The sequence below is a fragment of the Sus scrofa genome, chromosome 1 (assembly GCF_054392235.1).
Source record: "Sus scrofa isolate SSC_HxYL_T2T_F1_AM1 chromosome 1, Sscrofa_HxYL_maternal_Yorkshire_Landrace_v2.0, whole genome shotgun sequence".
Lineage (NCBI taxonomy): Eukaryota > Metazoa > Chordata > Mammalia > Artiodactyla > Suidae > Sus > Sus scrofa.
The window spans coordinates 282,612,193-282,626,590 of record NC_139383.1 but is presented as its reverse complement, the minus strand read 5'-3'; the positions used below and the strand labels follow the sequence as shown (position 1 = coordinate 282,626,590).

Below are 14,398 nucleotides of genomic sequence, written 5' to 3'. Positions count from 1 at the left end.
TGTATTTCTGTTGTGCTTTGTTTTTTCGGCTACACCCTCGGCCCATGGAAGTTCTTGCGTCAGGGATCAGCCCCACGCCACAGCAGCGACAACACCAGGTCCTTAACCACTAGGCCACCAGGGAACTCTGGCATGGTCTGATTTAGATTTGGGTTTAGCACAGAACTAGTTTGCAGGTGGCCTGTGTGTTTCCAGAGTCAGAACACGATGGAGGGTTGACCCTCTCTGTGCTGTTAGGGCCCATCCATAAACTTCGCCTGAGTCACTTTTTTCATTAGCGGTGATTTACATTTTGAAAGAGTCACTCTGATTGCTGCAGGGTCGGGGTCGGTGGCGAGGGGCGGGTGTTGAGGACTGAGGGATAGTCATGCAACAAAAGTGCTTGTTGCCAGGCCTGGCACCCAAGGACCACTTAATAAATATTAGCCCTTATTGTTGTTGTTATTAGAGCTGTGTGTGGGGGACCCAAGTCGTGGGCTTGGAACCATTTTCTGGCCAGAGCATTCTCCTCCCTTCTCTGCCTCGGTCGTCAGTTCCCCGTGGCTCTGGGGGGCATGTTCAGGAATGCAGCGGCCATCTGTTTGCACCTGGTGGGGCCCCTCCGGGGACAGAAGTCAGGAGCTTCGCTCACTCGGTGCTTGCACCAGACTGTAAGTGCTCTAGCCCCTCATGCTTGGCTGCCTGCATGACCAGGGCTCCTGGAATCTGGCTTAGTCCTGGCTTCAAAGCTGTGCATGAGCCTCCTCTTTCAGGAAGCCTTCTCTGATTGCAGCCTGGGTGTGGGGCCCCTCCTTTGCACTTGCTTCTAATCTAGAATTTGTAGCTCTGTATCTGAGTGTTTCCTTGGTGCTCTTGCCTTTGCATCATCCCCTGTACCAACCCAGTGTTCAGGTGCTTGATAAATGTTGGCTGAATACACATGCATACATGTATATATTCATATACCTATACACACATACATATATGTATATTCATATACCTATACACACATATATATATATATATTTTTTTTTTTTTTTGGTCTTTTTAGGGCTGCACCCACAGCATATGGAAGTTCCCAGCCTAGGGGTCGAATTGGAGCTGTAGCCACTGGCCTACACCACAGCCACCGCAGCATGGGGTCCGAGCCGTGTCTGCAAACTACATCACAGCTCACGGCAACACTAAATCCTTAACCCACTGAGCGACGTCAGGGATTGAACCTGTGTCCTCCATGGACACTATTCAGGTTTGTTACTGCTGAGTCACAGCGGGAACTCCTGAATAAATATATTATGCATAAGCTCAAGAACAGGCACTGGTTCCTTACTTTTCCAAGTACTGTGTGGCATACTTAAAGGTTGCTCCTTAGAGCACCTTGAGTTTCTGGGGTCTTCTCTCTTTCTCTCTCTCTCTTTTTTTTTTTTGGTCTTTTTAGGGCCGCACCAGCAGCATATGGAGGTTCCCAGGCTAGGGGTCGAATTGGAACTACAGCCGCCAGACTACACCACAGCCACAGCAACATAGGATCCGAATCACGTCTGCGACCTACACCACAGCTCATGGCAACGCTGGATCCTTAACCCACTGAGCGAGGCCAGGGATCCAACCCGAATCCTCATGGATCCTAGTCAGCTTCATTAACTGCTGAGCCACGACGGGAACTCCGGGTCTTCCCATTTTTGTCTCCTTCCTAAACCCACTCCATTCCATTTACTCCAGTGCTCTCTCTGCGCCCCTGTTCCCCTCGACTCCTTCCCCCCTCAAACCCTCCTCAAGCTTCCCTCACTCCAGCCTCTACCTGATCCCCCCACTGCCCCCGACTCATCTTTGCTTTATTTATTTATTTCTTTATTTTGTCTTTTTGCTATTTCTTGGGCCGCTCCCGTGGCATATGGAGGTTCCCAGGCTAGGGGTCTAATCGGAGCTGTAGTCTCCAGCTTACGCCAGAGCCACAGCAACGCGGGATCCGAGCCGAGTCTGCAACCTACACCACAGCTCACGGCAACGCCGGATCGTTAACCCACTGAGCAAGCGCAGGGACCGAACCCGCAACCTCATGGTTCCTAGTCGGATTCGTTAACCACTGCGCCACGACGGGAACTCCGCTTTATTTTTTTTAATATGATGCACACCCAGTTCAAAAGTAATTCCTTATCTCACTGAATCCATAATGCCGTCAGTTGTAAAATGCACCCTTGTCTTAGGAACTGAAGGGCGGAAACTGCCAGTGAACCTCCTGCTCTAGAACATAAGCCATCAAAATCCAGAGAAAGTGCAGTGTGCAAAAATACACAAATCAGAATCAATCGGATGCGGTATCATCAAATATGGTATCACAGTTCCTCTGTGGTGCAGCAGGTCAGGGATCTGGCTTCACTGCAGCAGCTTGGGTCACTGCTGTGGCTTGGGTTCGAGCCCTGGTCTGGGAACTTCCACATGTCACAGGCACAGCAAAGAGGGCCTCCGTGGCTCAGCAGGTTAAAGATCCAGCGTTGTCAGTGCTGTGACTCTGGTTACAGCTGTGGTGTGGGTTTGATCCCTGCCCTGGGAACTTCCACATGCCATATGGGCGAGATCAAAAAGAAAGCAAGCCCACCTATAATTAAATGAAATTCCAGCCCTCAGAGAGAAGCTTTGTTAACATTTTGATAGGTTTCCTTCTAAGCTTTTTCTTCTCTTCACAAATGGTTGTAGAAAAAAATGTATATAGGAGTTCCCACTGTGGCACAGTGGGTTAAGAATCCCCCTGAGCAGCAGCTTAGGTCGCTGGGGAGATGCAGGTTCACTCTTGGCCTGGTACAGTGAATTAAAGGATCCCATGTTGCCACAGCTGTGGCTCACATTCAGTCCCTAGCCCAGGAACTTCTATATGCCGTGGGTGCGGCCATTAAAAAAAAAACGAAAAAAAGAAACCTGTATACGTATATATTCTGTATGTATATACACACACACAAATATATATTACGGTATTTTTAATAAAACATAATTATATCACACATAATATTTTGTAGCCTATTTTCTTGATATCTATATATCACGTTTATAAACATAACTCTAAAATGTGATTTTTCTCCCACATTTTTCATTTACTTTATAAAAATAAAACACAATTAAAAAATTTGGAGAATAATGATAAGGAAGAGAAGAAAAAAAAAAGAAAAAATATCTATTAACTAACAAACCAAAGGTAATCACTGCTGACTTAACATTTGGGTGCGACATGGTTTTCCCTCTCAGGGACCAGGAAGCTCATGCTCCCATTATACTGATGGGGAGACTGAGGCCAGGAGGAACTACATTGCCTGCGCTTGTCACCCAGCCCAGGCAGGCTTCAGACTCGGGTTTGGTGGTTCTCAGATCTGGCCAGTGTCTTCACACTGCACCCCTGTGGGTGAGGGAGAAGCTGGCCTGGAAGGAGCACAGGGTAGGGGAGGGGGAGGGCCCTCGAGGCCCCACCTCACCCCGGGCCTGAGCAAGGGTCCCCCCTACCCCGAGGCAGATGGAGGTCTCTTCTCGAACAGGCCTGAGTCTGAGTGCCTCTGCTGTGTAACCTTGACACATCACTCTCTCTGCTTCCCCCTCCCCAAATCCATTTGATTGGTTGCTTTTGCCTTTTAGGGCCACACACGTGGCACAGGGAGGTTCCCAGGCTAGGGGTTGAATCTGAGCTACAGCTGCCAGCCTACACCACAGCCACAGCAACGCAGGATCTGAGTCACGTCTGCGACCTACACCACAGCTCACAGCAATGCCAGATCCTTAACCCACTAGTCCAGGGCTCGACCCCAAAACCTCAAGGTTCCCAGTTGGATTCGTTTTCACTGTGCCACAAGGGAAACTCCTGACTCCATTTTTTTAATCTGTACAATGGTTCCCCGAGAAGTGAATGGAAGAGCTTAGCAAGACCTCTCTAACCAGAACCTGCTCCAGCCACCTTCGCCAAGATTCTCCCCCCCTCCCCCTCCCTCTCCTTCCTGCCCCTCCCCCTCAGCCCCAGCCCCTCCTGGTCAGACTTTAACCTGAGGGAATCCAGGCCTGTCTCAGGACACGTGGTGCCTGGGCTGGCAGGTGGGCAAGTCCAAGCTGGTGGACAGGGGAGGAGTCTGGCCAGGGTGCGGGGGAGGCAGGCAGGAGCCGCCCACTCTCTGGGCGCTGCCTCTCCACCTGCTCCTGGGGGAGTGGCCAGGCAGGCGGCAGGCAGACCTCAGCTGCTGGGCTTCCACCACGCTGACTTTCCCCTTGATCTGTCTCCAGCTCGCCATGGCCAAGCGGCTGCAGGCTCGACGGCTGGACGGGATCGACCACAACCCGTGGTGAGACGGCATGGGTGGCCCCTTGGGCGGGAGGGCTGGGGCCCCTCGGGTTTGCAGTATCTCAGTGGTCCCAGGACGGCCATGGACTCAGACGGGGTGAGGGGGAAGGTGGGAGGGGACAGATGAGACCCACCTGGGTTCGGATCTCAGCTTCACCTGGCTCCGCTGTGATTTGGGGGCCAGCAAAACTCCTGCTATGAGCCTCAGGTCCACAGCTGGCAAATGAAGGTAGCTCCTTTTCCCTTGAAGGGCCCTGGAGGAGGGGGAGAGAGGGGGGGAGAGGGAGGTGAAATACCTTGTGAGGGCTGGCCAGGCATCAGGCTTTCCAGGGATTCTTTCATTTCACACTGAGTACAGAGCAAGATAAGCTAAGGAATCTGAGAAGGTCAGACGCAGGCAGCTCACCAACAAGGGCAGAGCTCAACTTCTTCCTTTACTGACTTATCTAAATGTGAAAGGCCAAGTCCCCTTTGTCACGAGTCATAGGATGGATGCAGTGGAAGACCTGAGAGAAAGATTTCATATCGTTCCCGCTCCCCCCCCAGCCCATTCCCCCCCCCCCCGCTTTACCTTTGGCCAGAGAGGCGGCTCTATGCATTTGGGGGCACAGAGATACCTCTATATGTTAAAATAATAATCATAATAATTGGCTGTTGCTTTTGCAAAAAGCAGCACTGTTTTTCCTACCAAACTTCCCTCCTATAGAGCAGTTTGTGTTTTGCAAAGATCTTCCACCTCCATCTTCTCCTCCGATGCTCTGTGGTGTTTGGGACGGGGACACCCAAGGGCCCCACAGAGTCTGCTGTCCTCTGGGTTGGGCATCCAGGGTCCTGCTCCCCAGGCTGCCACCCTCTGTTCCTCTCTGTGAGGCAGGTAGACAGGCTTGTGGCCCATTTTGCAGGTAAGGTGAGGTCCAGCTCAGAGGGAGGAAATGAGGAGACAGGCTGAGGTGGCCAGAATCTTTCCTGACTCGCAGACTCAGCAGACTCTCAAACCCACCACCCCACCCCACCCCGCCCATTGCACAGAAGGGAGGCCTGAGGCCAGAAGAGTCACATGCAGAGGCCGGGCAGAGCAGGGGCCAGCCTGGGAAGAATGCATGGGACAGGGGAGGAGGGCCATAAAAAGCCCCAGGTCCCCAGGGAGCCCAGGGTGATGGCCTGAAGAATAGGACCCTAGGGACCCAGCCTAAAGGGCAGCTGTCCCGGCCACCATGGGACAACCGCCACCTGATGTGCATTTCGGCTCTGCCCTTAGCAGCTGTGTGACTCTGGGCAGGTCGCTGGCCTCTCTGAGCCTCAGCAACTCTATGTCTTCAGAGACATCATGAGCTCTGGGGAGAAAAGGACCTGTTCTAGACACAGTGATATTTCTCATTAGGCAAATTCAACTCCGCCAAGCCTGACTCCTCTGCCCCTAACCAACCTGGAACCACATACCAGCCTCTCCCTCCAGCCTCTCAGCCTCTCTCCCAGTTTCCTTGAAGAGGTGGCCATCAGGCAGGGCCAGAAGAAAGGTGGGGGGTGGGGGGCAGGGATGGCAGATGCCAGGGCTGCTGGGGCCCCAGTCCCTCCAGGGTAATGGCCAAGAGCACAACTTGACCACTAGATGTGGAATCAAAGGCTGGCTGGGCTCACTGGTTGACCCTCAGAGCTTATGTGAGCAAGCATTTCAGGCTGGTGCTGACAGATGCCTGCCTGGGTCAGGAACTCCACTTAGAGAAGCTCAACTAGTGTCCCTAAGGAATAGGGTTGGACAGGATGGGAGAGACTGCACTAGATCATTCCAGAAGAAGAAGGCCGAGTCCCGTGTTTGCGCTCTGCAGGGTTTGCTGTGTAAAAGTGGTTTCTCACTCTGGCTCACGGTGGAAAGTGGGAAAAGTCTTGCTCACCACCCCCCCTGGAAGGGAACGGAAGTGCAGGTCAGGGTGGAGGGGTGGGCTGGTACCCACTGTCCGTTTGTTGCCCAGGGTGGAGTTTGTCAAACTGGCCAGCGAGGCGGATGTCGTGAACTTGGGCCAAGGCTTCCCCGACTTCCCACCCCCAGACTTTGCCTTGGAAGCCTTTCAGCACGCCGTCAGCGGAGACTTCATGCTGAACCAGTACACGAAGGCCTTCGTGAGTCTCTGAGGAGGCCCGGGGGGAGGAATGGGCAAGACTTTCTGCGCAGCAGGTCCACCTGGGTGTCAGGGTTTACGGGCCAGAGCCCAGAAATCCAGTCCAGCGTGGCTCAGTGTTCACCAACTGTCTCCTCTGTTCCCGGGACTGTTCGTGGTTGGGAGGAAAGCCAGAAAAATATCAGCAGGGAGCTCATGGTCTGTTGGGAAAAGCAGACCAAAATACAAAACCAAAGCAGAAAACAAAGGTGGTTGATACCGCTGTGATGGAGGAGCACAGGGCACTTGGAGCAGGAAGGAGGAAATGAAAGCTGGGAGATCAGGGAGGGCTTCCTGCAGGAGGTGACTACACTGAGCCCTGAAAGACAAGCTGCTGATTGTTTTGACTCTACATCCAAAGTCTCTCTGTAAAGAACCACAAAGTAGGAGTTCCCTTTGTGGCTCGGCGGTTAATGAACTCGACGAGGATCCACGAGGATGCGGATTCAATTCCTGGCCTTGCTCAGTGGGTTAACGATCTGGCGCTGCCATGAGCTGTGGTGTAGGTCGCAGATGCAGCTCGATCTCGCATTGCTGTAGCTGTGGCCTAGGCCGTTGGCTACAGCTCCAAGTCAACCCCAAGCCTGGGAACTTCCATATTCTGTGGGTGTGGCTGTAAAAAGACAAAAAAAAAAAAACCTCTTATATAAACACCCCCCCACACACACACACACAGAGACATACATACACAACCCACATGTGAGGTTTGTGTCACATTTTTAACACAAATGTACTCAGACTCTAAATAATGTTCTGAAACTAGTTTATTTCACTGTGGGAAGGGCATCTTTTCATGTCAAAATAGCCTCCTTCTTTTGAGTGGCTGCATTACAGTGTTTCATGGCTCCATTGCCTAGATGTGCCATAATTTCATTATCCAGCCCTGCACTGATGGTCTTGTTTGTCTGTCTCACTATTGAGCAGTGCCACAGTGAATCTCACTGTGTATACACCTTGGTACATATATGTGATTTCTCTCAGATAAATCCCTAGAAGTAAAACTAGAGAATCAAAGGGAATAGCATTTCAGCCTGTGATAGATATTGTCAAATTGCCCTCCAGTAAGAGTTACTCCTATTCCCACCAGCAGGCTGGTGTCAGAGCTGGCAGGACAGTTCATTCTTTTCATATGTGTATTAGGTATCGGCACCTTTTTTCTTTCATGACCAACCTCATTTTTTCCACTTGGGTGTCTGTCTTATTGCTTTGCAAGAGCTCTTTATAGATGACATAGCTTACCTCTTATGTTGCCATGTTTTTCTCGTTGTCTTTTAACTTTGCACATGGGATATTCTGGCAGGCAGAAAATCTTTCATTTCTATGTGGTCAAACCTGGTTTAGTGAATTATTTAGTTAAATTCTAGATCTTTGGTTTCAGTCCCTTTGCTTAGCCTGGAGTGATTCATATGTGTTCTCGGCCAATAAGTACAAAGATCCAATCTTCCCCTCTCAAAGTAGAGGAAGCCACTTCCAAACCTGCAGCATATTAATACCCTATTCCTGCAATTTAGCTGGTGGGACCTTGGGCAAGGCATCTCCTTTCTTCTACCTCTCAAACAGTGGGAATCAAAGAATACCTCTCTTGTAAATCTGCCAAGGATCGGATGGCACGAAAGTGCTTCTTAAAATTTAAGGGAGGCGTATAAAGGGTGGGGTTGCTGCTCCTTTGGGGGTCCATTGGACTGTGCTCCGTGAAGGCGTCTGGAGCCCCGAATCCCATCTGGTTCTCCACCAATCCCAGCCCTGATGCTGGGCCTGGCACAGAACAGGATTCATGGCAAGCGCTAGTGGAGGTGAACAAACTCACCCCACAGGAGCTGACTCTGCCCCCAGGCCTCCTGCTGGAAGGTGCTAGAATTGCCTGGATGCCCCTGAGCAGGAGGATGGGCTCAGGCTGAGCCAGGTGGCTGACCCCTACTGTCCTGGCAGGGTTACCCACCCCTGACAAAGATCCTGGCCAGTTTCTTCGGAAAGTTGCTGGGACAGGAGTTAGATCCGCTGAAGAACGTACTGGTGACTGTGGGTGCCTACGGGGCCCTGTTCACGGCTTTCCAGGCCCTGGTGGATGAAGGAGATGAGGTGCGTGGGCAAGGCTAGGGCCGGGGGGCAGGGGGGGAGGGTCAGGGTGGTGCTGACCCCAGCTAATCTGACCCTTGTACCAGGTCATCATCATTGAGCCCTTTTTCGACTGCTATGAGCCCATGACGTTGATGGCAGGGGGTCTCCCTGTGTTTGTGTCCTTGAAGCCGGTGAGGATGCTGGTGGGGTGGGGGTGGGGCCGAAGGGCCCAAGGACTGTGCTGGGTTGGACCCTGGGAGGTAGGAAAGCAGGAAGGACGTGAAGGAGGCTGGCATCTCCAGGATGGGGGGCGGGGTGTCCAGAGCCCCAGAGGAGACAGTGGGGACAGATGCCTGGTGAGAGGAAGGCTGAATCCCTGGAGATGCAAGTTAGGTGGGTTTAAGTATTGCCAGCCTCTCCCGCCTCTTCTTGCAGAGCCCCGCCCAGGACGGGGAACTGGATTCCAGCAGCAACTGGCAGCTGGACCCCATGGAGCTGGCCAGCAAGTTCACGCCTCGCACCAAAGCCCTGGTCCTCAACACACCCAACAACCCCCTGGGCAAGGTACTGAGAGACCACCTCCCGGGGACTCCTGCAGTCCCTGCTCTGTTACATGTGTGCTCCCTGTACTTCGATAGGAAAGAAAACAAAAAATAAGAAACCATGAGTTCACATCGTGGCTCAGCAGGTGAAGAACCTACTGTCTAGGGAGCTTCTGTCGTGGCTCAGTGGTTAACGAATCCGACTAAGAACCATAAGGTTGCGGGTTCGATCCCTGGCCTTGCTCAGCGGGTTAAGGATCCGGCGTTGCCGTGAGCTGTGGTGGAGGTCGCAGACGCAACTCGGATTCCGAGTTGCTGTGGCTCTGGTGTAGGCCAGCGGCTACAGCTCCGATTCAACCCCTAGCCTGGGAACTTCCATATGCCGCGGGAGTGGCCCTAGAAATGGCAAAAAAGACAAAAAGACAGAAAAAAAAAAAGAACCCACTGTCTATGTGAGGATGCAGGTTGAATCTCTGGCTTCACTCAGTGGGTTAAGGATGCAGGAGCTTCTGGCCCTGAGGAGTTGGGGATGCGTCAACCTCCTGGTACCTGGATGTGTTCACCCACCTTTAAGCTCTCAGACCCCATCCTATGGGATTTTCATGGGGGTTTCAATCATTGACTTCAGTTCCACACACCTCCCCATCTCTGGAGAAGTGGCAGGGAAAGGGGTGGGACTGGAAATTCCAGGCTTCTAATCATGGCTCACTTGGTCTTTTTAACAACCAGCCCCGATCTAGGAGCCCACCTAGAGTCATCTCATTAGAACAAAAAAGCTTTTTTTTTTTTTTTGTCTTTTCTAGGGCCACACCCCCAGCATATGGAGGTTCTCAGGCTAGGGGTCTAATCAGAGCTGTAGCCACCAGCCTACACCACAGCTGAGTCTGCAACCTACACCACAGCTCACAGCAACGCTGGATCCTTAACCCATCGAGAGAGGCCAGGGATCAAACCTGCAACCTCATGGTTCCTAGTCAGATTCATTAACCACTGAGCCACGATGGGAACTCCCAAAAATGCTTCTGATGCTCTTATCACTTAGGAATTTACAGGGGTTTCGGGAGCTCTATGTCGAGGTCAAGATCGAAGACCAAATAGGAGTTCCCTGGTGGCTCAGTGGGTTAAGGAGCTGGTGTTGTCACTGCTGTGGCTCAGGTCACTGCCATGGTGTGGGTTTGATCCCAGCCTGGACACTTCTGCGTGCTGCAGGTGCAGCCAAAAAAAAATTGCAAAGAGCAAATATTAGAGCAAGAGGTGCCTCTACGTGCTCTTATCACTAGGAATTTACAAGGGTTTTAGGAGCTCTGTGCCAGGAACCGGTCAGAGATCTATATGCATTGTTTGGCGTTATCTTGCAATTGACCTCCCAGGGCCAGTGTTGCAGGGATGGGGTGGGGCAACAGAGCCCTCAGTCCCGCCTGTGGCAGTGTCCTTTCATCCTCCGTTCTGAGCAGGCCTCTCTGTTTGGGGCGGGTCCCTGCAGGTGTTCTCCAAGCCAGAACTGGAGCTGGTGGCCAGCCTGTGCCAGCAGCATGACGTGGTGTGCATCGCCGACGAGGTCTACCAGTGGCTGGTCTACGACCAGTACCAGCACATCAGCATCGGTGAGCCAGGCCGGCCAGGGGGCCCCCACTCCCCTGGACACTTGTAGCCTTGAGCCCCCACCTGGGGAGTCCGTGCAGGCCTGGTGATCAGGACCGAGGGGTCTGGACCCACACAGGTCCGTGACCTGGGGCAGTGACTTCACCTCTCTGAGGACAGGGGAACACAAGGGCACCTGCTTCCCAGGGTTCTCAGGAGGATAAGCTGAAATAAGTCCTGGAAATGGCTTAGGGCTAATGGGGTCCTAGGGGAGAGTTGAGAGCCTTAGTGCCGGCTGGGGCCCAGCTCCCACCCCTCGCCTGCCCCCGCCCCCATCTCAGCAGCCACTCTCTTTGGCCTTGGGCAGCCAGCCTCCCCGGCATGTGGGAACGCACCCTGACTGTTGGCAGCGCTGGCAAGACCTTTAGTGCCACGGGCTGGAAGGTGAGTCAACGCGGGGGGCGGAGGGGGTGGCCCCTCCCTGTAAGCTCCTTGGTAGGAGAGGCCGGCCTGGGGATCCAGGAGGGGGTTGGCCAGGCCCCAAAGAGCCTTACCCCCTGCCCTGTGCTCCTGGTCCAGGTGGGCTGGGTCCTGGGCCCGGACCGTCTCCTGAGGCACCTGCGCACCGTGCACCAGAACTCCGTCTTTCACTGTCCCACGCAGGCCCAGGTGAGGAGGGGCAGGGTGCAGCCCCGTGGGGGAGGGCCAAAGAGCCCAGGCTGGCCTGACCTGCTTGTCCCTCCCCCCTCCCTAGGCCGCCGTCGCCCAGAGCTTTGAGCGGGAGCAGCTGCACTTTGGCCAGCCCAGCAGCTACTTTGTACAGCTCCCGCAGGCCGTGCAGCGCAGCCGTGACCACATGGTACAGAGCCTGCAGTCCGTGGGCCTGAGGCCCATCGTCCCCCAGGGCAGCTACTTCCTCATCATAGACGTCTCGGACTTCAGTGAGTGGGACCAGCCATGCTGGGCCAAGTGTAGGGGGCTGGAGGCTGCCCGTGGCTCAGCATGGCCTCTGTCCCCCAGAGAAGAAGATGCCTGACTTGCCAGGAGCTGCGGACGAGCCCTATGACAGACGCTTCGTCAAGTGGATGATCAAGAACAAGGTGGGCTTGGAGGTCCCGTCGTGGCGCAGTGGTTAACGAATCCGACTAGGAACCATGAGGTTGCAGGTTCGATCCCTGGCCTTGCTCAGTGGGTTAAAGATCTGGCGTTGCCGTGAGCTGTGGTGTAGGTTGCAGACGTGGCTGGGATCCTGCGTTGCTGTGGCTGTGGCATAGGCCGGCAGCTTCAGCTCCGATTCGACCCCTAGCCTGGGAACCTCCATATGCCTCAGGGGCGGCCCTAAAAGAGGCAAAAAAAAAAAAAAAAAAAAAAGGAACAAGGTGGGCTAGGAGGTCCCTGGTGGTGCAGAGGGTTAAGGATCTGGCCTTGTCATTGCTGTGGGTCATGTCGCTGCTGTAGCGTGGGTTTGATGACTGGCCCCAGAACTTCTACGTGCTGTGGGCATGGCCAAATAAAAGAAAATAAAAATAAATCTAAAAAAATAAAATCTAAAAAAAAAAAAAGAGGAGTCCCCACCGTGGCGCCACGGGATGGGTGGCGTCACCAGAGCACCAGGATGCAAGTTCGAGTGCCAGTCTGGCACAGTGGATTGTGGATCTGGCATTGCTGCTGTTGTGGCATAGGTTACAACTGCAGCTCCCACGGGATCCCTGGCTGGGGAACTCCTTATGCTGTGGGCGGCGCTAAAAAAGAAAGAAAGGAGGAGCTCCCGTCGTGGCGCAGCGAAAACAAATGCAACTAGGAACCATGAGGTTGTGGGTTCGATCCCTGGCCTTGCTCAGTGGGTTAAGGATCCAGCGTTGCCGTGAGCCAGATGCAGCTCAGATCTGGCGTTGCTGTGGCTCTGGTGTAGGCCGGCGGCAACAGCTCCAATTAGACCCCTAGCCTGGGAACCTCCATATGCCACGGGAGCGGCCCTAAAAAAGACAAAAGACAAAAAAAAAAAAAAGAAAAAGAAAGGAAAAAAGAACAAGGCGGCCTGGTCTCTGCCAGGGCCCCGTGTATGTTTTCCAGGCTCTGCACTTCCAAGGGTGCCCAACCAGCGGGCAGAGGAGCCAAAATCCAGCCCAGCCCCTGGTATGAGCCATGGTACAGGGTTGCATCCATTTCAAGGACTGGGGAGCCTGTTGTATAATTTGCTCCAATATGCCCTGTGGGCTGGCAGGAATTCCTGCCCCCTGAGGCCCTCCGTCTTCCCATCTGGACAGGGAGGAGTTGACTCATTACTTCTGAGGCCCATCCAGCTCAGAGCTATGATTCTGAGGCTCCTTCTTCTCTGGCTCTGCCCTGACCGGCCATGTGAGCCTCCCCTCTCTCTGCCTCCTTCTCCCCTCTGTGCATAAGGAGGGACTTGGAATGAGGCTCTGGGGTGCTTTTCCTCTGACCTTGACACCGCACTGGGAGGTGCTGCCTTGGCGCTAACTTCCCTTCCCCGACCCGGTCCCCCTGCAGCGCAGCCCCGCCAAGGCCTGCTGGGCTGTGGGGCCATGTTGAGACCTGAGCTTCCTCTTTCCCAGGGCTTGATGGCCATCCCGGTCTCCATCTTCTTTAGCCTGCCGCATCAGAAGCTCTTCGACCACTATATCCGCTTCTGTTTCATGAAGGTAAAAGTCTGGCCTGGGGGAGGGAAGACCTCCGCAAGCCTCCCAACTTCCCCAAAGGGTGCGGGGAGAAGGGTAAGACCCATCTGTGTTGGTGCAGGATGAATCCACGCTCCAGGCCATGGACGAGAAGCTGCAGAAGTGGAAAGAGGGGCTCAGGCCCTGAGGTCGCCCCGTGGGCCCTGCCCTGCCTGGTCCTTGAATGCACTGCAGAGCTCTGCCTCTCTCCGGGTTTCAGCCATTCGCAGGTTGGGGGTCGATGGTGCTGGAGGACCCCTGCTCTGTAACACAGAATGACCCCAGGAAGGAGCCCCCCTTCGGTCTTGGGGGAGTCAAGAGCACCTCCCCATGGGGCTCAGCTAGGGTCCTGGCCTGGGCCTGTCCGTGGCCATCCCTGGGCTGGGCTATAGGTCTTGGGTCTCCTCTGGCCTCCACAGACTCATCTGGGATTCAAAGGGCAGAATTCAAGAGGGTAGTGGCCTTGAGGCCCAGCCCCGGCCTCAGCCAGGACTCGGGCATCCCTCCCTAACCTTGATCTTGGGCAGTTGCCTTTAGACTTGACATCTCAAGCCAGTACTTTTTGCGCATAATAAAGTTTTAAGCTATGTAAACTCCTCTTGGCTGCTTCTCTCTGCTTCACATGCTGGTGCTGATTGCTGATGGGGCCTTAGTCCAAATGGAAGGCACCTCCCACCTCCCGGAACCTCAGCTCCCAGACCCTTTTTTTTCTTTTTAGGGCTACACCCTCGGCGTGTAGAGGTTCCCAGGCGAGGGGTCGAATTGGAGCTGGAGCTTCTGGCCTGCATCACAGCCACAGCAACACAGGATCCAAGCCATGTCTGTGACCTACACCACAGCTCATGACAACGGCAGATCCTTAACCCGCTGAGTGAGGCCAGGGATCGAACCTGCATTCTCATTGAGACAAGTCGGCTTCGTTATTACTGAGCCACAATGGGAACTCCTCCAGAGCCTTTTGATGCAGTAAGTTTTTTTGTTTTTTGTCTTTTTGTCTTTTTGTCATTTCTTGGGCCACTCCCACAGCATATGGAGGTTCCCAGGCTAGGGGTCAAATCGGAGCTGTAGCTGCTGGCCTACGCCAGAGCC

At 53.8% G+C, this 14,398-nt stretch overlaps 1 protein-coding gene across 8 annotated transcripts in view; it reads left to right on the top strand.

Annotated features, from left to right (window-relative positions):
* KYAT1 (kynurenine aminotransferase 1) overlaps positions 1-13,902 on the top strand; it is a 36,829-nt gene extending 22,927 nt beyond the window's left edge. For 4 of the 8 annotated variants that reach the window (XM_003122209.7, XM_003480618.5, XM_084998134.1 and 1 more), the window contains exons 2-14: positions 449-650; positions 4,237-4,295; positions 6,265-6,412; positions 8,380-8,529; positions 8,613-8,699; positions 8,944-9,072; positions 10,534-10,654; positions 10,999-11,075; positions 11,211-11,300; positions 11,386-11,572; positions 11,652-11,731; positions 13,208-13,294; positions 13,392-13,902. In XM_003122209.7, the coding sequence (XP_003122257.2) occupies positions 555-650; positions 4,237-4,295; positions 6,265-6,412; positions 8,380-8,529; positions 8,613-8,699; positions 8,944-9,072; positions 10,534-10,654; positions 10,999-11,075; positions 11,211-11,300; positions 11,386-11,572; positions 11,652-11,731; positions 13,208-13,294; positions 13,392-13,457 (1,377 nt within the window). In that variant the 5' untranslated portion in view covers positions 449-554 and the 3' untranslated portion in view covers positions 13,458-13,902. The remainder of the gene's footprint in view (positions 1-448; positions 651-4,236; positions 4,296-6,264; positions 6,413-8,379; positions 8,530-8,612; positions 8,700-8,943; positions 9,073-10,533; positions 10,655-10,998; positions 11,076-11,210; positions 11,301-11,385; positions 11,573-11,651; positions 11,732-13,207; positions 13,295-13,391) is intronic. The other 4 variants (XM_021069820.2, XM_084998140.1, XM_084998115.1 and 1 more) reach the window with 1 other exon arrangement.
* Positions 13,903-14,398: the final 496 nt, after the last annotated feature.